General features: G+C 43.5%; 1 protein-coding gene across 2 annotated transcripts in view; it reads left to right on the top strand.

The window, feature by feature from the left end:
* The first annotated feature begins 5 nt into the window (after positions 1–5).
* Positions 6–21585, top strand: part of LOC137294843 (exportin-5-like) — a 36656-nt gene continuing 15076 nt past the window's right edge. Inside the window, exons 1-16 of one of the 2 annotated variants that reach the window (XM_067825970.1) lie at positions 6–168; positions 532–653; positions 2930–3002; positions 4471–4608; positions 6184–6366; positions 6860–7078; positions 7404–7480; positions 9187–9286; positions 9670–9753; positions 13472–13597; positions 15153–15243; positions 15825–15947; positions 16408–16577; positions 16840–16935; positions 17398–17466; positions 21476–21582. In XM_067825970.1, the coding sequence (XP_067682071.1) occupies positions 67–168; positions 532–653; positions 2930–3002; positions 4471–4608; positions 6184–6366; positions 6860–7078; positions 7404–7480; positions 9187–9286; positions 9670–9753; positions 13472–13597; positions 15153–15243; positions 15825–15947; positions 16408–16577; positions 16840–16935; positions 17398–17466; positions 21476–21582 (1880 nt within the window). In that variant the 5' untranslated portion in view covers positions 6–66. Of the gene's footprint in view, positions 169–531; positions 654–2929; positions 3003–4470; positions 4609–6183; positions 6367–6859; positions 7079–7403; positions 7481–9186; positions 9287–9669; positions 9754–13471; positions 13598–15152; positions 15244–15824; positions 15948–16407; positions 16578–16839; positions 16936–17397; positions 17530–21475; positions 21583–21585 lie in introns of both variants that reach the window. The other variant, XM_067825969.1, reaches the window with a different exon arrangement.

Here is a 21585-nt window from a genome sequence, read left to right as displayed (position 1 = left end):
AAAACGTGTGCTTTCTGAATGAAAAATGGTTGTTGTTTCTCCGAAGAAAAATCATAAGAAATAATAATGACTTCCCATATTGACAACATAATACCAAGGCTAGCAGAAGCTGTTGAAACTGTTATGAACCCGTCTGTAGGGCACAATGACCGTCTTACAGCTCATAAGGTTGTTTTTAACCTGTTTGCCAGTCACGATCTTAAGATATTATCCATCAAGTGGAGTATCGATGAAAAGGGTGTATTCTCTGACCATGTAAATGAACCCAGAGAATCATGCTTCAAGAATGTATAACATAAAATGTGTTGCAATATGTCGGCACCCTATAACGTCTGTATTTGTTTTGTTTGTTTTTTTCTCTTACTCCCAACACCTGTGCAGTAGAACAGTAGAATGTCTGCTGGGTTTATTCAAGTCAATTCCAGTTACAAATAGATCAACTACAATACATGACTGTAGAAAATGTTTGTTCCTGTAAACAAACCAATGAAAATATGACATTTTGTCAAATAAATCCTAATTAAATTGCAGATTTGTGAAGAATTCAAGGAATCCTCTCCAGATTGTCTACCTTGTGGGTTGGTTTTAGCAGGGAAACAGTTTTCTCCCATTCTAAGACACTTTGGTTTACAGTTAGTTGAACACTGTATCAAGTAAGTGTAGCATAGTTTTAGTTTTTATATGTTCTGAACATAATGACTCACACTAGTAATGATACAATGCCAATTAATGATTGCAATTTCCCAGTGTGTTGAATATTTATGGATAATGTCAATAGATTTTTGCATTCTTCCTGCAATATCATTCTGCTGTTCAGTCAAATTAGTTTCTGCACATTGTACCCATGTGACAATTCAAACTCATGTCTTTGCTGAGAAGCGACAGCTTTTTGTTTTGATAACCCACTGCCCCTCATAGCATACGATAAATTGTGAGGGAAAAAACGGCCAATTAATATCCATGAATTTTTACTAATTTAGAGGAAAAGAAAACTTAAGCGCTGCAATTTGCTATCCAGAGCTGCCACCCTGAGATATCAGAAAGAGCCTACCTTTAGAATACAGCACCACAAATTTTAAAGACATGTCATAGTACAATTTTACATAATTGCAGGTGATTTTGTTCAAAAGCATGTTCTTGAAACAATGCCCTTGGACGCTGGCATAGCAGTAAGCTCTGCTCGCTGATGTTTCATCTCTGCCAGCCATGTCATTGCAGAAACCCAACAATGTTGCAAGTTTCAAGTGGTAGTCCACCAGCAGATGTGCAATTTTTCGCAGGCCCCAGTTTTAAATATTTTTTTTCTTTTTTAACTAATATACTCATATTTCTTTGTATTAATAGGTGCTGAGGTGTTATATTTTGTGGATGTGCAATTTTCACAAGCAAGAGTTTAAAATATTTATTCTTTTTTGACTAATATGCTCATATTTCTATGTATTTAGAGGTGCTGAGGAGTTATATTTTGTGTAATTTTATATTTTGTATTTTTAGGTTTTGTAAGAATGCGTTAAACTGGTCACATTCTGCCGTATTATATTTGTAGCTTTGGTCAAGTTAAATAATCTAAATAGAATATATTATATATTTCAGTTTCAAACGTAACTATGTGGAACAAATGAATTGCAAATGTAAACTAACATATATATATCTTTTTCATTCAGTAATTTGTATCATGACACTGAAATATGTATTTGTTTTTCAAAGCGGTAAGAATACATTACATTGGACACATCAGCCATTTTTGTGCTGTTTGATCAGTGCATTCTATTTATTAGAATTGCTTCAAGGGTTTAGGGTTAGGTTTTGGGTTTAGGGTTCAGGGGTTAGAGTTAGGGTAAGGGACCTAATCCAATATTGTAGGCAGATGCATGAGTACCATTTGTTTTCCTTTTGCATTTTTAATACTTTGTTAACACAAAAAAACGGGAAACCAAAAACATCGAAAGTTAAATATACAATGAAATGTTTTGATGTAGAAATTTAGGGCTAACAGAAATCAGCCTCGAACTTGCACTCAAGCCACTTTCACTACTAGATCTACATACGTTCTGTGATGATTTGAAGTCTAACTCATCCTTGTGCCATCACTAGACATGCCCATGTCTCACTCATTCCTAAGCGCGATCCACATTATCCTTACTGTGTTCCTTACACTTTTCTGTCATGAAAGCAGCCAGTCATTTTTATACAAGCATGTCATTCATGCATGCACTGAAATCGACATCTGATGCCTGATGTCAACAACTGTTTTCAGTTCAGACCATATCCGCTCATTCCACAGAACATGGTGTCTTGTTGATTACGGAACAGGACGATTGTACAAAATGGTATCAGCGCCATTCCACAACTGTCTGTAGATTGCAATCGCAAGACACCAAGACTACCCATAGCCTTCGTAATTGTCCGTTACCTATACAACTCTTTCCGTTTATTTCTGTAACATTACAGGAATGACAGGCTAAATTTGCCTGGTGTGTAGCATTGTGGATGTAGTTCAGTCAGTTAGCTGTCGGGCTAACAATCCGATGGTCACAGGTGCGCATCCGGCAGGTTCTCACAAGCTGTGTGCCTGTCTCAGTGATGTGACCTACTGTTGAGAACGTCCTCACAAGACATCGTGGTGCTGAATTCTAAAGGTGCTCCTCAGAAAGTATACTAGTATGTCAGTGCATAAATACATCATTATTCATAATTTCAAAACTTACAAATATCCTTAACTATTTCTGTCCAGTAAATGATTGTGAACTTTGATCACAATATTGGCTGTGTTGGGCTTGTATGAGTTGGTAATTAGTAACAATTACTGAAGAACATCCTAGTCATTATGTATCAATCTTCACTGAATTAAATCAATCCTACTGATCATGATTCTGATCAGGGTATCTAGTAATGCGAGTTACAATAGCTAAACCATCTTTTGTTACAGGTTTCGATGGCATGTGATGTCACAAAATGATAAGGATAATTTAAAGAAAAGTTCAACGGAATTAGTTAATCAGGTTGGTATTTTAATGCAGATTTTTTTTTCTGATGTTACTGGAAATTCAAAGTTACAATCCGCACTAAAATGAGAGATACTTTTGTTTTTAGTTAGTCTGCACACATGATGACATGATAACTGCTTGTCACCACAGGACAGGGAGAAAGAGACACACACAAACACACACAATAATATGATCATCTCACCCAAGGGCACACACAATAACTTGATGACTTCATCTCACCATGGGGCACACACAATAACTTGATGATTTCATCTCACCACAGGGCACACACAATAACATGATGACTTCATCTCACCACCGGGCACATACAATAACTTGATGACTTCATCTCACCACCGGGCACATACAATAACTTGATGACTTCATCTCACCACAGGGCACATATAATTACGTGATGACTTCATCTCACCACAGGGCACATACAATAACTTGATGACTTCATCTCACCACACATCCTCGATATCTCCAGGGTATACGTTCCGAAAAGTCTCCACTATACCCTGGATGCATCTACGGCTCAGCCCGATAAATTTATTACCTCCCTTGGCTGGCTTTTTATCCAATCAGGTGTCTACGCTGGGAATTTGAGCGAACCAATCACAACTCACTTTCGCTTTTTAAATTCTCTAACCGATTAAACTTGGCAAACAAACCATGCGTAGGTTATCTGAAAGTATTAGATGAATTTCTTGCATGTGTTTTTCAAAAGGTTACGGACCTATAAAGTTGCATGTATGATTTCCCCAAATTGTGAGTCGCACGGCGAGCAAACCTTCGCAGTTGCAACTGCTATCTTTGTTGACACTGGCAAATTCGGTTATAACGGCGACCACTCTGATTGGCTACTGTGAGAAAGCGGAGTCAGCAAAGGGAGGTAATAAAATTATCGGGCCGACCCGTAGATGCGTCCAGGGTGTAGTGGAGACTTTTCGGAACGTAGACCCTGGAGATATCGAGGATGCTCACCACAGGGCACATACAATAACTTCATCACTTCATCGCACCGCAGGGCACATACAATAACTTGATGACTTCATCTCACCACAGGGCACACACAGTAACTTGATGAATTCATCTCAACACAAGGCACATACAATAACTTGATGACTTCATCTCACCATAGGACACACACATTAACTTGATGACTTCATCTCACCACTGGGCACATACAATAACGTGATGACTTCATCTCACCACCGGGCACATACAATAACTTGATGACTTCATCTCACCACCGGGCACATACAATAACGTGATGACTTCATCTCACCACCGGGCACATACAATAACTTGATGACTTCATCTCACCACCGGGCACACACAATAACGTGATGACTTCATCTCACCACCGGGCACATACAATAACTTGATGACTTCATCTCACCACCGGGCACACACAGTAACTTGATTTCATCTCAACACAAGGCACATACAATAACGTGATGACTTCATCTCAACACAGGGCACACACAGTCTATTGGAGGAGGAGCTGCATATCAAAGATGGCGTGTCTCGGATCATGGTGGAGCTTATCAAAAGGGAATGGCCACAACTCTGGCCGTCATTACTCACTGAACTACACAACTTGTGCCAGCATGGGGTATGTAGAGACACAACGTTTGTTTTTAAGGACACCTCCATGATGAATTGAATGGTGCACTTGACTGGAGAGCACAAGTAATGAAATAGAGTGGAGACCCTAAAAAAAAATGCTGGTATGGAGGGCGGGCCAGATTATAGAACTTTTCACATTTCAACCTGTGAACGATCTTCCTGTGCCTTGAAGTACAACTGAACAATAGGGGATAATCCTATTGTGTTTACATTTTAGAAGTGATTATAGTTGGTTAAACGCTGCTAAATGCATGTTTGGGCGGGAGTTCCTGGGTTGGGAATCTTTGCTTGTGGTCCGTTTCCACTTTGTGTGTGTGTGTGTGCGCATCCATGCGTGTGTGTTAGGGAGGGAGGGAGTGAGAGAGAAAGAGAGACAGACAGAATCCAGAGTAATGAGGTAATATGACATATATTAAGAGGTCTGTAAGATGCCACAGTTAGCAATATCATGGCATGAGATATGGGTAAAACTTATTGTTCCTGTATGGGTATCGAACTTGGGGGGTTTGGTGTGATTAGTCTGATATTGAATGCATGAAGATCCAGGTTAGAATATTGATCGTCAGTAACCCATGCTTGTCGTAAGAGGTGACTACTGGGATCAGGAGGTCAGACTCACTGATTGGTTAACACATGTCATTGGTTCCCAGTTGCGCAGATTGATGTTTATGCTGTTGATCACTGGGTTGTTTGGTCCAGACTCAATTATTTACAGACTTCCACCATATAGGAGGAATATTGCTGAGGAATATAGCAGGAATAGGAATATTGCTGAGGAATATAGCAGGAATATTGCTATCGAAAAACTGAACTTACTCGCTCCCTCACTGACATTGAATTCGGCATGTTAATGTGAATTGTGGGTAACCATTTCATTATTCCATTTGCTTGATGTAGAATTGATTATACCACTGTTCGGAGTAGGTTTTGTACAAGTGATGAAATAAAATGTTAAATAATTAGTCCAAATCTTTTGCACTTGAAATGTTCATTACATTCCCGAATCATTTCAAACTTTGTTGTTTTTTCCAATAAATGTTTCAAGGTACTTTGAAAAATTGAAAAAATTAAGTAGATCAGAATCTGTGCATGCAAGACATGCACACCAATTATTGTTTGCATGTTTTTTACAAGAAAAACACGGGTTTCTGTGTTGACGCAAACACTGTTATATTCAAGGGGATGTAGCATAGATTGGATATTGCTGACTAAAGCTGTGAAAATATATATCGTAGTATCAATAATCATGATACTTAATCAGACGATAAATATATCAATACTTTTTTTCGCATTGTGATACGTATCGTTGACCTTAAAATTGTTAATTTTCACAAGAATTTGACAGATATGTGAAAATTTACACTGTTACTTGATATAAAAATATACGTTTTTAAAGAAAAAAACTAAAAATGGCATATCGTGAAGTGCATAGACTCGAATCATATCGTTCCAAGATATCGCGATACGTATCGTATTGTAGATTTTCAATATTGTCGCACCTCTATTGCTGACTGCATGCAGAGTTAATCAGCATTGATTCTCTAACTTATTTCCTCCTCAGGAGACTCAGACAGAGCTGGTGCTGATGATCTTCCATCGTCTGGTGGAGGATGTGGTGGCGTTCCAGAACCTGCCTCATCAGCGGCGGCGGGAGGTGCTGCAGGCTCTCACCTCACAGATGACACAACTCTTCCACTTCTTCCTCACCCTGCTGGAGAACAACACCACACTTTACAGGAAGCTGGTGAGATTGGAATTGTTGACCAGTAACTGATCAACTCCTGAAATTATGTACATGCCCTGAAATGATAATAGATCAAATTCATTATCATATTTCCAGTAGTTAGCAATGTCTGTCCATCGTCCGTAAGCTTTAACATTTTCACCATCTCCTTTGTACCAATTAGGTCAGTAAGCCTGGATAATCAAGGCAAGAGTGTCTCTAAAACAGTCCTTCATGATCTAATTAAATGTAGAAAGTGATAAAAACAGTTGAAGACATCGTCAGCTATGTGACAGACTGTCAAAGTAAAACTGTAAATGGCTCCAGGGTGTGTATTTTTGTAGAAATGAAATTATCTGTCTGTATCATTGGTGATTGCCTTCTCAAAGAGAGTGTGTCTCATGTCAAAGACATGACATGAGACATGACCCAGTCTCATGACAGAGATCTCATATTTGAAATACATGTATATAATAAAGCCATAAAGGTAACAAACGATGATCTGTTTCACCAGTCAGGATCTGAGAATGAGATGGAGAAGCGTAAAGCCATGGCAGCTTGTCGTGTGAGTGAGGCAGTTCTGTCAACTCTCACAGGGTTTGTGGACTGGGTCAACATGTCCCACATTGTTGAGAGAGAAGGACGCCTCTTGCAGCTCCTCTGTTTGTTGCTAAGCGACAGTAGCCTGCAGTTGTCTGCAGCTGAATGTCTTCTGCTTATCGTCAGTCGGAAGGTGAGCAAAGTTTTTAAAAGAGAATATTGCTGAACAATTGCATGAAAATGTATTCCATGAACAAAGACCCAGGGTAAAACATATCCAGCATACCCAGGGAAAAGGAAACTTACCAGATTGGGAGGTCAGGCTCTCTGACTTGGTTGACATGTGTCATTGTATTCAAACTGATGCTCATGCTGTTGATTACAGACCCCTGCATTGGATAGAGCTGCATTAAACAAGGGACACACATACCCACTGAAAGTTCTGTCTCAGTCATGTTAATATTTGATTTGGGATACCCTGACTTCAATAGCTAACGCCTTCTTGGGCATGATTTCAGGGTAAGCTGGAGGAAAGGAAACCACTGTTGGTGTTGTTTAGTGAAGATGCTATGGCAACAATACTTAATGCTGCAGTGTGAGTATGATGTTGTTTACACTCTGTAAGATTGTATCTGAAGGGGCAAAATTGGGTTTTTAAGGTTAAAATTGAGATAAAACTGAGAGGTATTGACATTGCATTAGGCTTGTAATGTCTCTTCTTCTCTATTGGGCACATTATTAATGAAACACAAGTCACCTCTAAAAAAGTTAATATTTTTTCCTTATTCTGACTCATTAAGCTTTACCCCTCCCTCCATAGTGGAGTAGTGGAACAATTGAAACCCCTTGAAGTTCCCTTCTGTTTGAAGTAGACATAAAATATCACTCACCTGTAGTCTCCCTGTTTCCCGCCAGTAGGGTCACATGACCAGCCATGCCTGTCACTCTCTCCTTATTACCTGATGAGGACGGTTGGAGGCATTTGGAATCCTGATATGGCAGCTAAATTATTTTACTATATTTGTCCTTTTTAACCAAATCATGTTGTGTTCAGCTTTTGGTTTGTATTAATTATCGTTACAATGTGAATTTGGAGTGTGGATGAGAGTCTTTATACTGAAGGCCTACAAAGCATCAGGACTTGAACCTCCAACTCACATGAACTAAGAGCTTTGGCGTCGACAACCACTCTACTTGGAAACTGCTTGCTTACAATGATAATGGAGGGCTGCTTTTGGAAATCAAACTCGGTGTTTGCAAACAATCTGCGGAACATCACCAGTTTGGGCCACTTATTGTCACACAACAACTAACAGTTTCATAAAAAGGCTCTGAGTTTCACTCACCTTTGCATCATGTGACTTGTTGAGACCAAGCTGCTCTGTGGAGTATAATGGTTGAAAGTCCATGTACAGGTTTCGAACAGACTAGCAAGAATGATTATGACCCTGTTCTCGACCCAGGACCGAACCACTGCCGTTACATTTCCCGAAGGTGGAAGTACTGTACATACTTATAGGGCAGCCAGCAGAATCCAGCATGCCCTGACCCACCACCAATTCTGTCGGATTTTGTGAGCATAATAAGCATGAGTCAGGATAAGGAAAAATATGTGATTTTCTGAATAAAATTGGTCTTTTATACTTATCCTTGCTCATGACGTCAAGCCCTTCCAAGCGCCCCTCTGACACGCATGATTCACTGTAATTCTCATGTTGGGTTTATGAGATTGTGGAGAGAGTGACAGGCATGACAGGTCATGTGTCTGTATTGGCGGGAAATAGGGAGGCTACAGGAAAGTGATATTGTAAGTCCACTTCTAAAATGAATGGAACTTCAAGGGATTTCAAGTGTTTCACTATCTTTGCATGGAGGGAGAAGATAAGCATAATAAGCATGAGTTTGGATAAGTATAAAATATCAATTTTATTCAGAAAAGTACGACCCATGAAGGTCCCGGAGTAGAATAGGCCTTCAGCAACCCATACTTGCCATAAAAGGCGACTATGCTTGTCGTAAGAGACGACTAACGGGATCGGGTGGTCAGGCTTGCTGACTTGGTTGACACATCTCATAGGTTCCCAATTGCGCAGATCGATGCTCATGTTGTTGATCACTGGATTGTCTGGTCCAGACTCGATTATTTACAGACTGCCGCCATATAGCTGGAATATTGCAAAGTGCGGCGTAAAATTAAACTTACTCAGAAAAGTACATAACATTTCTCTCAATCTTGCTCTCTCACCCACCCAAATGCCAAAGGCACCTAGTCACTGACACTGTCTCCATTGCTTGTTGCAGAGCTGCAGAGAAGTCATCTCGAGATGAGTACTATTACCTGTTCCTCAAGAGGTTGTGTCAAGTGCTGACTGAGACTGGGAAACAGCTCTGTGTTTTATGGGTAAGTTCAACCAGTCAGTCTACACACTGTTATGTCTCCTGTGACTCAGCCGCCATACATTCTCCCCTGTGTTGTAGGACTGTGGGTGCATCCCATCATTTTGTTAGTTGTATTGAGCTGCAGTCAGCAATATTACATCTGTAAATAATGGAGTCCTAAAGTGATCAAGATCAAGATCAAGAGCAGTGTTGGATGTGTTGACGTGATACCTAATCAGATATGGCTGATTTTGGTTTAATAACGAAACACTTGATAGTGGGCTCTTTCATATCAGTACACCATAAGATAACTGAAATGCACCTGTGTGTACAGGGCTGTTACATTTCTTGTGTGACAGATGTTATATCTTATCAGATAGATCCAACCTTACTTCTTTTTCACAGGGCTCAACCGAGAGCGTCACCCAGCCTCCTAACTTTTCTACATATCTTCAAGCTCTCTTGGCATTCTCGGAACACCCTAGTCAGGTAGATGAGTGACAAGTTGTGTTCTTAAAACTGGATCATTTGAATAATTCATTACACCAAAAAGTTGAAACTTGCACAAAGCATACATAACTGTCATATTCTTAAACCTGTGACATATTCTGACTTCTGATCTATAGGAAGAATTGTCAGCATGGATTTCACCTTCTTAACACAGAAAAGATCCACTGTTTATCAAAGGACTTAAAATGCGAGGTAACAAGAGTGAAGAATATGAATAAAGATGACATTAGGTTGACTTGCCTTGATATCTAATAGATACTGGTCAAATCATTAACTCACTCCACTCAACTCCTCTCCTGCTCCATTCCTCCCCACTCCGCTCTACTCCTGTTCCATTCCTCCCTGCTCCACCCTGCTCCTGCTCCATTCCTACCCACTCCACTCCTCCATTCCTCTCCACTCCACTCCTGTTCCATTGCTCCCGACTCCACTCCACTTCTGCTCCATTCCTCCCCGCTCCACTCTACTCCTGCTCCATTCCTCCCCACTCCACCTCGCTCCTGCTTCATTCCTCCCCACTCCTCCATTCCTTCCCGCTCTGCTCCGCTCCTGCTCCATTCCTCCCCACTCCACTCTACTCCTGCTCCATTCCTCCCCACTCCACTCTACTCCTGCTCCATTCCTCTCCGCTCCGCCTCGCTCCTGCTTCATTCCTCCCCACGCCTCCATTTCTCTCTGCTCCCCTCTACTCCTGCTCCATTCCTCCCTGCTCCGCTCTACTCCTGCTCCATTCCTCCCCACTCCGCTCTACTCCTGCTCCATTCCTCCCCACTCCACTCTACTCCTGCTCCATTCCTCCCCGCTCCACCTCGCTCCTGCTTCATTCCTCCCCACTCCTCCATTCCTCTCTGCTCCCCTCTACTCCTGCTCCATTCCTCCCCGCTCCACTCTACTCCTGCTCCATTCCTCCCCACTCCCCTCTACTCCTGCTCCATTCCTCCCCGCTCCACTGTACTCCTGCTCCATTCCTCCCCACTCCACCTCGCTCCTGCTCCATTCCTCCCCACTCCGCTCTACTCCTACTCCTGCTCCATTCCTCCACACTCCTCATTCCTCCCCACTCCACTCTGCTCCTGCTTCATTCCTCCCCACTCTGCTCTACTCCTGCTCCATTCCTCCCCACTCCACTCTACTCTTGCTCCATTCCTCCCTGCTCCTCTCTACTCCTACTCCTGCTCCATTCCTCCACGCTCCTCATTCCTCCCCACTCCATTCTGCTCCTGCTTCATTCCTCCCCACTCTGCTCTACTCCTGCTCCATTCCTCCCCACTCCGCTCTACTCCTGCTCCATTCCTCCCCACTCCACTCTACTCCTGCTCCATTCCTCCCCACTCCACTCTACTCCTGCTCCATTCCTCCCTGCTCCAATCTACTCCTGCTCCATTCCTCCCTGCTCCACTCTACTCCTGCTCCATTCCTCCCTGCTCCACTCTACTCCTACTCCTGCTCCATTCCTCCCTGCTCCACCCTGCTCCTGCTCCATTCCTACCCACTCCACTCCTCCATTCCTCTCCACTCCACTCCTGTTCCATTGCTCCCGACTCCACTCCACTTCTGCTCCATTCCTCCCCGCTCCACTCTACTCCTGCTCCATTCCTCCCCACTCCACCTCGCTCCTGCTTCATTCCTCCCCACTCCTCCATTCCTTCCCGCTCTGCTCCGCTCCTGCTCCATTCCTCCCCACTCCTCATTCCTCCCCGCTCCACTCTACTCCTGCTCCATTCCTCCCCACTCCACTCTACTCCTGCTCCATTCCTCTCCGCTCCGCCTCGCTCCTGCTTCATTCCTCCCCACGCCTCCATTCCTCTCTGCTCCCCTCTACTCCTGATCCATTCCTCCCTGCTCCGCTCTACTCCTGCTCCATTCCTCCCCACTCCGCTCTACTCCTGCTCCATTCCTCCCCACTCCACTCTACTCCTGCTCCATTCCTCCCCACTCCACTTTGCTCCTGCTCCATTCCTTTCCCCGCTCCACCTCGCTCCTGCTTCATTCCTCCCCACTCCTCCATTCCTCTCTGCTCCCCTCTACTCCTGCTCCATTCCTCCCCGCTCCACTCTACTCCTGCTCCATTCCTCCCCACTCCACTCTACTCCTGCTCCATTCCTCCCCACTCCACTGTACTCCTGCTCCATTCCTCCCTGCTCCACTCTACTCCTGCTCCATTCCTCCCTGCTCCGCTCTACTCCTACTCCTGCTCCATTCCTACCCACTCCACTCCTCCATTCCTCTCCACTCCACTCCTGTTCCATTGCTCCCCACTCCACTCCACTTCTGCTCCATTCCTCCCCGCTCCACTCTACTCCTGCTCCATTCCTCCCCACTCCACCTCGCTCCTGCTTCATTCCTCCCCACTTCTCCATTCCTTCCCGCTCTGCTCCGCTCCTGCTCCATTCCTCCCCACTCCTGATTCCTCCCCGCTCCACTCTACTCCTGCTCCATTCCTCCCCACTCCACTCTACTCCTGCTCCATTCCTCTCCGCTCCGCCTCACTCCTGCTTCATTCCTCCCCACGCCTCCATTCCTCTCTGCTCCCCTCTACTACTGCTCCATTCCTCCCCGCTCCGCTCTACTCCTGCTCCATTCCTCCCCACTCCGCTCTACTCCTGCTCCATTCCTCCCCACTCCACTGTACTCCTGCTCCATTCCTCCCCGCTCCACCTCGCTCCTGCTTCATTCCTCCCCACTCCTCCATTCCTCTCTGCTCCCCTCTACTCCTGCTCCATTCCTCCCCGCTCTGCTCTACTCCTGCTCCATTCCTCCCCACTCCACTCTACTCCTGCTCCATTCCTCCCCACTCCACTGTACTCCTGCTCCATTCCTCCCCACTCCACCTCGCTCCTGCTCCATTCCTCCCCACTCCACTCTACTCCTACTCCTGCTCCATTCCTCCACGCTCCTCATTCCTCCCCACTCCACTCTGCTTCTGCTTCATTCCTCCCCACTCTGCTCTACTCCTGCTCCATTCCTCCCCACTCCACTCTACTCTTGCTCCATTCCTCCCTGCTCCTCTCTACTCCTACTCCTGCTCCATTCCTCCACGCTCCTCATTCCTCCCCACTCCACTCTGCTCCTGCTTCATTCCTCCCCACTCTGCTCTACTCCTGCTCCATTCCTCCCCACTCCGCTCTGCTCCTGCTCCATTCCTCCCCACTCCACTCTACTCCTGCTCCATTCCTCCCTGCTCCACTCTACTCCTGCTCCACTCCTCCCTGCTCCACTCTACTCCTGCTCCATTCCTCCCTGCTCCACTCTACTCCTGCTCCATTCCTCCACGCTCCTCACTCCACTCTGCTCCTGCTTCATTCCTCCCCACTCCACTTCGCTCCTGCTCCATTCCTTTCCTCTGCTCTCCTCTCCTCTCTGCTCCTGCTCCATTCCTCTCCTCTCCTCTCCACTCCTGATCCATTCCTCTCCTCTCCTCTCTGCTTCTGCTCCTGCTCCATTCTTCTCCTCTCCACTCCAGTCCTGCTCCTCTCCGCTCCTGCTCCAATCCACTCCACTCCAATCTACTCTGCTCTTCAGCTCTCCCTTCCTGTCATGTCCTCTCCACCCCGCACCTCCACTCTCCTCTCCTCTCCATTTCACTCCACCTCACACGTTTAGGTGGCATGCCTCCACTGGCAGAAAGCTGTGAATAGCCAAGTCTAGACTGAAGCCCACTGCGTATTCACACTGCTGTTTGGTTGCTGTTTTTCAGATGTTAGGCAGCTACACCCAGACACTATGGAGTTCCCTGCTTCGGCATGAAAGTATTTCAGAGGATCCAGTTCTTGTCTCCTTCATACCTCATCTAGTCAAGTCCATGACAAAAACTCTACTAAAGGTCAGAGTCAAAGGATCAAATCAAACTGCTTTCAACGACATGTCTGTGATTCTTGTACCTGACTGATCAGTGCCTGAAACGTGGTCTATCCAGTGAAAGCACATCCTTGATCATCCTCTTGGTATAACTTATGGATGCATTTACGACTTGGACTGATGATTTTATTGCAAGGGATGAGAATTTTCTGTGAATCTGTGAAATTCTGTGTATTTGATGGCACTGGTGTTATTCATAATATATGTTGTGTTGTTTCAATTAACATGACTCCAAAAATGCCTATTCCATTTTCCTCTTTTTTCACTCATACCCATTCTCATCCCTGGATTACCTCCCTTGACTGGCTTTTTATCCAATCAGATGTCTGTGAGGGGAAGTTGAGCTCACCAATCTCATCTCACTTTCTCTTCACTTAAATTATCAAACCAATTAAACTTGGCAACACAGTTGAATCAGAGATTATCTGAAAGAGGCAGGAAGAGTTCTTGTTTCGGACCTGTCAGTTTGTCTGTATGATTTACCCCAAAATCTAAGACTACTATCTTTCTTGACACTGGCTAGTACGGTTGTAACGGCAACTTAGTTGATTGGCTACTGTGAGAATGCAGAGCCAGCAAAGGAAGATTTATCAAACTGTGCCCTGGAGATTATCGAGGATGATAAGTGCTGTGTTAAAGACTTTGTTCAAAATATGAAGTATTTACATTGTCAAACCATATGTTGACTGTGAAAAGATTCTTTATCGGTTGATGTTATACATGTAGCAATTTTACATGAAGTGATAATGTTGGAATATGACTTACATCATGGAGAACAGATAATCTTAATGTCCATGTATTCAGAATACTTTGATAGTTTGCGAAAACATTACTGTTAACAGTCAATACATCACAACATATTTTTCTGTAAATACCTCCAGACGTCTTATGGATGTACCCAGAAGGTCTTTGTTTCATCCCCAAATTAAACCAGTCAACTGTATCTCAGATTAGTATGTTGTGGCATGTCGCTGCAGTGGCTTAGACTGTTTAATAATCACTGAATGCTGAATCAGGACAAGTACAAGCAGCTAAGGTTATACTACTTGACAAGTTTTAGATGAGCCACCGCAGTGAATGCGTTTGTGGCAGGGCAAGTAATCAGGACGAATACACTTGGTTGCTACAGGTAGATTGGCAATTAAGCGAGAGCAATACATGCTGGTCGTGAAATCAATATCGCTACTGTCTAGTTCAGCAAAACACCATCACAACATGATTTGCACGAGGAAATTGAACTTTGCAATATTTAGATGACAACCTGTTTCCCTCTTGTTTCAAATGGAGTGTTCTGTAGGGCGTTCCCATATATGCAAATTGGGGTCATTTGTCTGGTCGTGGCTCATCTAATAATTGTCAAGCAATAGACTGAGTGTATCTCAAAATGATCCAGTCATATGGCCATGGTACTTGATAAGGCAATTACTGCTAGAGTAAGACAACATTAGACCGTGGTGAATTACTAGAGTTAGACAACATCAAACGATGGTGAGTGTGACCAACATGTCATATGTTTTCAGGTGGGATTCCCCAGTCAGAACAACTCTCCCAGCTGTGAATATGCAAGGTTGGATTTTGACAGTGATGAGGAATTCAACATGTTCTTTGCAAGTGAGTACAAACACTATGACATTATAAGTTATCACATCGTGTCTCGGGAAATACGGGGTTTTATCAGTCCCAAGTAAGGTTGTTCTTACGAGGGACTGATAAAACCCTGTATTTCCAGAGACACGATGTGATAACGCATTTATCTAGCTGAATGTTTTCACTAAATCCAAACAAAACAACATGCATCGAATTGACTTGCAGCCTTGTTGACACCAGCTGATCGTTTGACCTCAATGCACCGCACGTTACTAAAGGCTTGTCCATGCACGCTTTTCTCACTTCTCGCATTGTCACCGAGGCGTAGCGGGAGGATATGACTTTCGCAGCGGGAGTATAAAAGTCGTATACTCCCGCTGGCGGATTGTGATGGATGTACATGGTATTTTATCAGAGTCACGTGGACCAATCAAAACTCGACGTTCTTACATGAGGCTAGATAATCTGCTTTAATGCTTTAATCTTTTAATGCTTAACACAAAAAGAAAAGGTTGTGTGCTAATGAAAGCCTCAATGTAAAACTCAGTACAAGTGATGTTAGTGTTTGTCTTGGTAATAAAATATCATAATATATCTCCCTGCAGGGTACAAGGTGGACATTGCATTCACATTGCGGCAGGCAACTCTGCTGGAGCCCAAGATCACCTTCAATATAGCCATGGAATGGCTTCACGAACAGCTGCATAAGCCTGTTGCTACTGGGGAAGGTAAGTTGGACTACAGAACTCATGCTTTAGCATTTTATTTTGTGAAGCTTTGTTTTTGTTTTTTTTTAGTGCTAGACTCAGCTATATGTCAGTGGTTTCTTAATAACTGAGTCTTTACTAGGCAATCCAGTGGTTAAAATCTTTGGCATCAGTCTGTCCAGTTGAGACGTGGTCTACAAGTGTGATTGGCTAATCCCATGGATAGTGAGCTGAAGATCAAGTATATGCTTGTCAGCCCAACTTAAGATGTATGGCTTGTATATGTATGTGTCTTGTTACATTGTGGATGTTAACGATAGTCCTTTATGCAGTAAGCTACTAATGTGTCTGGTCCAGACATCAGTATTTACAGGCCACTTTCATACAGCTTGAATACTGAGTTCAGGTATAGGCAAAAACACATGTCCTCTTGTTATCTTCTTGTGATCCAGTAATGACAGATCACCCTTTTCTGGTGCAGGTCAAGACAAGAGCTACTGCACGTTCAGCTCGCCATCATTCCTGGAGTGGGATGCACTGACAGTGTTCCTGGAGAGCGTCATGTCTCGTCTGTTCATCTCCCAAAAACCCAAACCAGAAGTCCAGGAGGGCATCGACATGCTTCAGAGGGTGCTTGACTACCAGACTCAGGTGAGTCATTGCTAGATCAGCTGAAATCTACAAGCATTAACCCCAAATGGGTTTGGGTATCGGTTCCCAATTGTGCAGATCGATGCTGATACTGTTGATCACTGGATTGTCTGGTCCAGACCTGCCCGCCATCATATAGCTGGAATATTGCCTAGGGTGGCATCAAACGAATCTCACTCCAAATGGGTTTGGGTGACCCATTCATATTGTAATAGGTGATAATGTTATAATCTGCTGATGTGGCCATGCTGTCTCATTGCAGGACCCTCTGATCTTGTCCTGCTTGTTATCGTGTGTGTCTGCTCTGTTCCCGTTCCTCACCTACACCCCAGAGAGGCTGCCAGTGGTGCTGGAGAAGGTAGGTGGAGTTCCTCTCGCTATTAACTCATCTGTGTGGACCATATTATTATTAGCAAAGTTGTTGGTAATAAGGACCAAATCATAAACTTTAAGTGTTGTTCTTTGTTTTGTTTTCTTCCTAGGTGTAGCTGTGTAGGATTGGTAATGGGATCTGTCTGTGTCTTTGTTTAGCGTGGTATCTGTCTGTTTAATTGTAAGTGTCTGTCTGTATGCCTGTGTGACAGTGTCAGTGTATGTTAGTGTCTTAAGTGATATTGCTTGGATTGGGCGTGATATTCTTTGACAGACAAGCAGATTATACAGGTCACTCAGGTCCTTGATTTTCCTGACTTGTCTCTCCAGCATACTGCTAGGATGTTGGTGATTATGGATGCTCTCTCCCCAAGAAGATCATGGATGTTTCCATGGTTACATCGATGTTTCCATAGCTTATGAAAGCTGATTTTCTCACCCATTGCAGATATTCCATGCAGTTGTGTTCAACTTGTTCGGGCAGACCAAGTCAACAAGGAGTCGGGCAGTAAAGAATGTGAGACAGCATGCATGCTCTGTGTTGGTGAAGATTTGCAAGCAATACCCCGACCTACTGTTTGTAAGTCACTGATGTTCTGCCACTTGAACCCCAAGATGGTTGTAATTTCTGTATGTAGAAAGAGTCCTTTGATGTAATTACTGTCACTCTCATTCACCGACTCTCTGACTCACCGTCTTTAACTCACTGTATCTGTCTCAATCCAACTTTTCAGCCCCACTCTATATCAGTAGGACAATTTCTGTACTGTCTATCTCCAAGTAAAACATTTTATCTTATCCAGACTCATGAATATTATGCTTATCACCTCCTTCCATGTAAAGATAGTGGAACACTTGAAATCCGTTAAAGATCCCTTGTATTCAAAGTGAACAGGCAACATCACTCACCGGTAGTCTCCCTGTTTCCCACCAGTAGGGTCACATGACCAGCCATGCCTGTCACTCTCTCCCTCATTGCCAGATGAGGACGGTTGGAGGCATTTGGAGTCCCAATGTGGTGGCTAAGTGTTTTTTTTACTATTTTGGCCCTTTTTAACCAAATTCTGTCGTATTCGGCTTTTGGTTTGTATTAATTATCGTTACAATGTGAATTTATTGGTGAAATTTTTAAAATTTTATGTATCTGCTCACTGAAACATGGTTCTGAGTTGAAGAAATCATGTTCCTGTTTGAAGATACGGCTGTCAGCAGTTGATCCGCTATGTTATGTCTTTCATGTGCTAGTATATGCTCTTCCACTATTCTCTGTGAACATTGTGAGAATTTATTTGATACAGAAGTTTTGTATTTAAATACTGTGCAAGGACATGCTGGGGGCAAACAACTTAGGCTCTCTCAAGTCATGCCTAGGAATTTGGTTGGTTGTCCCCCACCACAACGCAGAACGGGGGACTGTATTCAGCAACATCCGTACACACATCTGTACATTCTGTTTCTTGTTAACATGATATCTCATGAACTGTTGTACCCAATGTCTTCAAATTTGGTGACAGCCTTCATCGGGGGATTATGCAGACTCCAGTCGATTTGGGTGATGTTGACGTCTTCCTCCAAGACTAGATCTTCAACTACTAGATCTTTGCTGAAACAAGGGACCAGCTCTTCTACAAATACAATCAAGACATATGCAACAAATTTCGACTCCTACTACCTGAGGTACAGAGCTTCAGGAAATCAGTGCGACATGCAGCATCTACTAGACATTCATCTACTGCATTTACTATGATGCTGTAACCTTCAGAGAGTCTACTTTCAATGCAGACATCAACAGCGTCTACACTCCACACGTTGGATGCTTCTGCGATGCTTCAGCCATCGCCATATTTTGACCCCAGCCTCTTCATGCAGCAGTTCATTGCTCACATGATGAACCACAGTCATCTACGTCTGCTCTCTCTTTGCATGATGCTTCGACAGCTTTAGTATCTCCTTCAGATGAAGAAGATGCATTATGTGAAAGCTCCCATTCATGAAGATGATCAGCAACGACTTTGACACCTTGACTTTCCCTCCGATCTACACTATTGGACAATTCATCTACAGACTTCCATACTGCTACAAAGTGTCAGCATCAACAGATCCCATCCTCCAGCGCTCAAAATTTCTCACATCATCTGTATAAGATAACAATGGTATTATTTTCAGTTGAAGATCACTGACACAACTACCAGGAGGACAGTCTATCTACATTAGTATTGTGCAGTGGAAGGTTTCCCGCCATTCTACTCAGTCATCTATACACGTGCTGACTCATCTGTAATCTGATAGGTTCATGAGGGACAACGCCCTGCACAGAATGCAGCTGTAGTTCACATGTCAGAAAGTCATCTACAGATGTAAACAACCCTTTCAATGGTGAGATATTCATTTACAGCCCAGATAGCAGTCTAGAGCGTCATTCAATTGTCTTCATGAGGTATAGAGGTCATCTGACAGCAGATTCAATGCAGCAACAGATGACAGTTTTCGCCGCGACATCCAGCCAGCTATGTATAGACTTCTCATGGAAGACAGCTCGCTTACAACGTACAGTGTTGGCATTCTAAAGATGAAGAATGACACATCTTTACGGCATATCTTCGAGATTCCCGTATCAACATCATCATTACAGATGCATGCGTGTACCGGCTCGTACTACCTCACCGACTGTCTTCATGAATATGCAGCTGATTAAAATCTTCCTGCAGCATTGAACATGGTGTGGACAGAACGGTATCGTATTACTTGAGGATTATTGATGTAGAAGACTTGTATCTGACGCAAGTTCTTCAGTCCGGGGAAGATGACTTTTCACAACACAGAAGTGTTGAGACAAGATTCAGACTATGACAGCACAAGTTCTACTCTCTCCATTACCACTTTGACAGTGGCTGTGTCTTCTGGGTTTACTCAGCGCAGCTTTTGAGATGAAGTTAAAGACTACCGCTATACCCAATACAACATTTGCACATGGACTTGTTTTAGTCAGTCTGTAACAGTCATCTATACATAGATGAGTCATTACAAGGTTGGGGTACTCATCTACACAATGACATTGCTGCATGAACCAATACAAGCAACAAACACATTCTGCATATAAAGCACCTGGAGATGAAAGCTGTAATCAATGCAGTATGACACTGGTTGACAGGATTGAGGAACAAACTACTGATGGACCACAGTGACAACTCCACAGTAGCGTTCTACATCAACAATCAAGGATCAACATGATCTCACACACTGTTGCAGTTTACCTTTCAACTCTTCGTCTCTGTCGACAACTTGAATCTCCACATAAAGGCATGTCACATCTCAAGTGCACACAACATCATGGCTGACGCAACGCGTCATCTACAACCATCCCCAACAGAATGGATGTTACGTAGAGAGGCGTTTGGACTTATCATTCAGACAATTGGATAATCGGATCACTGGGAATAGACCAGGTTCAACTGTCAGATACCAACGTTTGTATCTCCAGTACTGCCCACTTACAACAGTAATGGAGGGGTGCTTTTGGAAATCAAACAACAGTGTTTGCCAACCACTATCTTGGGGACATCGACACGGAGGACGTTACAGGCATTCTCCATTTTGGGCCACCTCTTGTCACACAACGGTTCTACAAAAGCGCTGAGTTTCACGCACCCTTCTATCATGTGACTTTCGAAACGCTTCTGAAGTATAATGATTGAGTGTCCATGTGCATGTCTCAAACAGACTGGCATGAGTGATTATAACCCTGTACACATACATCTTCCTACGTAACCTCTGTTCTAATATTTCATGGTGTGAGTGTTCAAGACTCGTGTTTGGAGGCGTTCAGATTTAGTTTCAGTGCAATCAGAGACCTTGTTTCACGAGTGATCATTCGCAAGATCTCAGTGATTTCCGAATGCATCGTGAAAACTTGCCACTACCAGTTTTTGTTTCTACATACACATCATGGCGATTGATCCCTGCACTCTCTATTGCCAGTTTCTTATTTTCAGTTAAATGTGAAATACCGAATCTTTCCTTTGCACGTTGATGAACGAACTCATTACATGGGGGCTGCCATATTGGAGCTAAGTCTGTTTAATGTGTGTTCTGATTGGATAGTAACAAGGGAGAGATAATTCCTGTTGCGATTTTTTGCTGCATGGGAATTTCTCGATGACCGAGAAATATGGCCGTATTAGAACATAGGTTACGTAGGAAGATATGACAGGAGAAACCTCTGTGGGAAGAGAATGGGCAGGTCATGTGACCGTATTGGAGGGAAACAGGAAGTGATATTGTACATTTGCTTCAAATAGAAGGGGACTTCAGGGGATTTCAAGTGTTTCACTATCTTTTCACAGAGGGCAGAGATAAACATAATAAGCATGTGTCAGGATAAGTATAAAATATCAACTTGATTCAGAAAATTACTTGTATGTATGTCCCTTGTGCCTTGACTGTCTTTCTTTATCTCCCTGTAAATCAGTGCATGTATGTATCTCCCACTAAGTCAGGGCCTGTACTAACTGTATTCATGTCCACAGCCTGTGTTTGATCGTCTGTATGATCACATCAAACACATCAGCAAGGACCCAGAACAGCTGTCCCAGATGGAGAAGTGCATACTCACAGAAGCCCTCATACTCATCAGGTG

Source organism: Haliotis asinina, chromosome 8 (assembly GCF_037392515.1).
Source record: "Haliotis asinina isolate JCU_RB_2024 chromosome 8, JCU_Hal_asi_v2, whole genome shotgun sequence".
NCBI classification, from domain to species: Eukaryota; Metazoa; Mollusca; class Gastropoda; order Lepetellida; family Haliotidae; genus Haliotis; species Haliotis asinina.
Note: the sequence above shows the minus strand (reverse complement) of the source record. Positions and strands in the feature narration are given on the sequence as shown.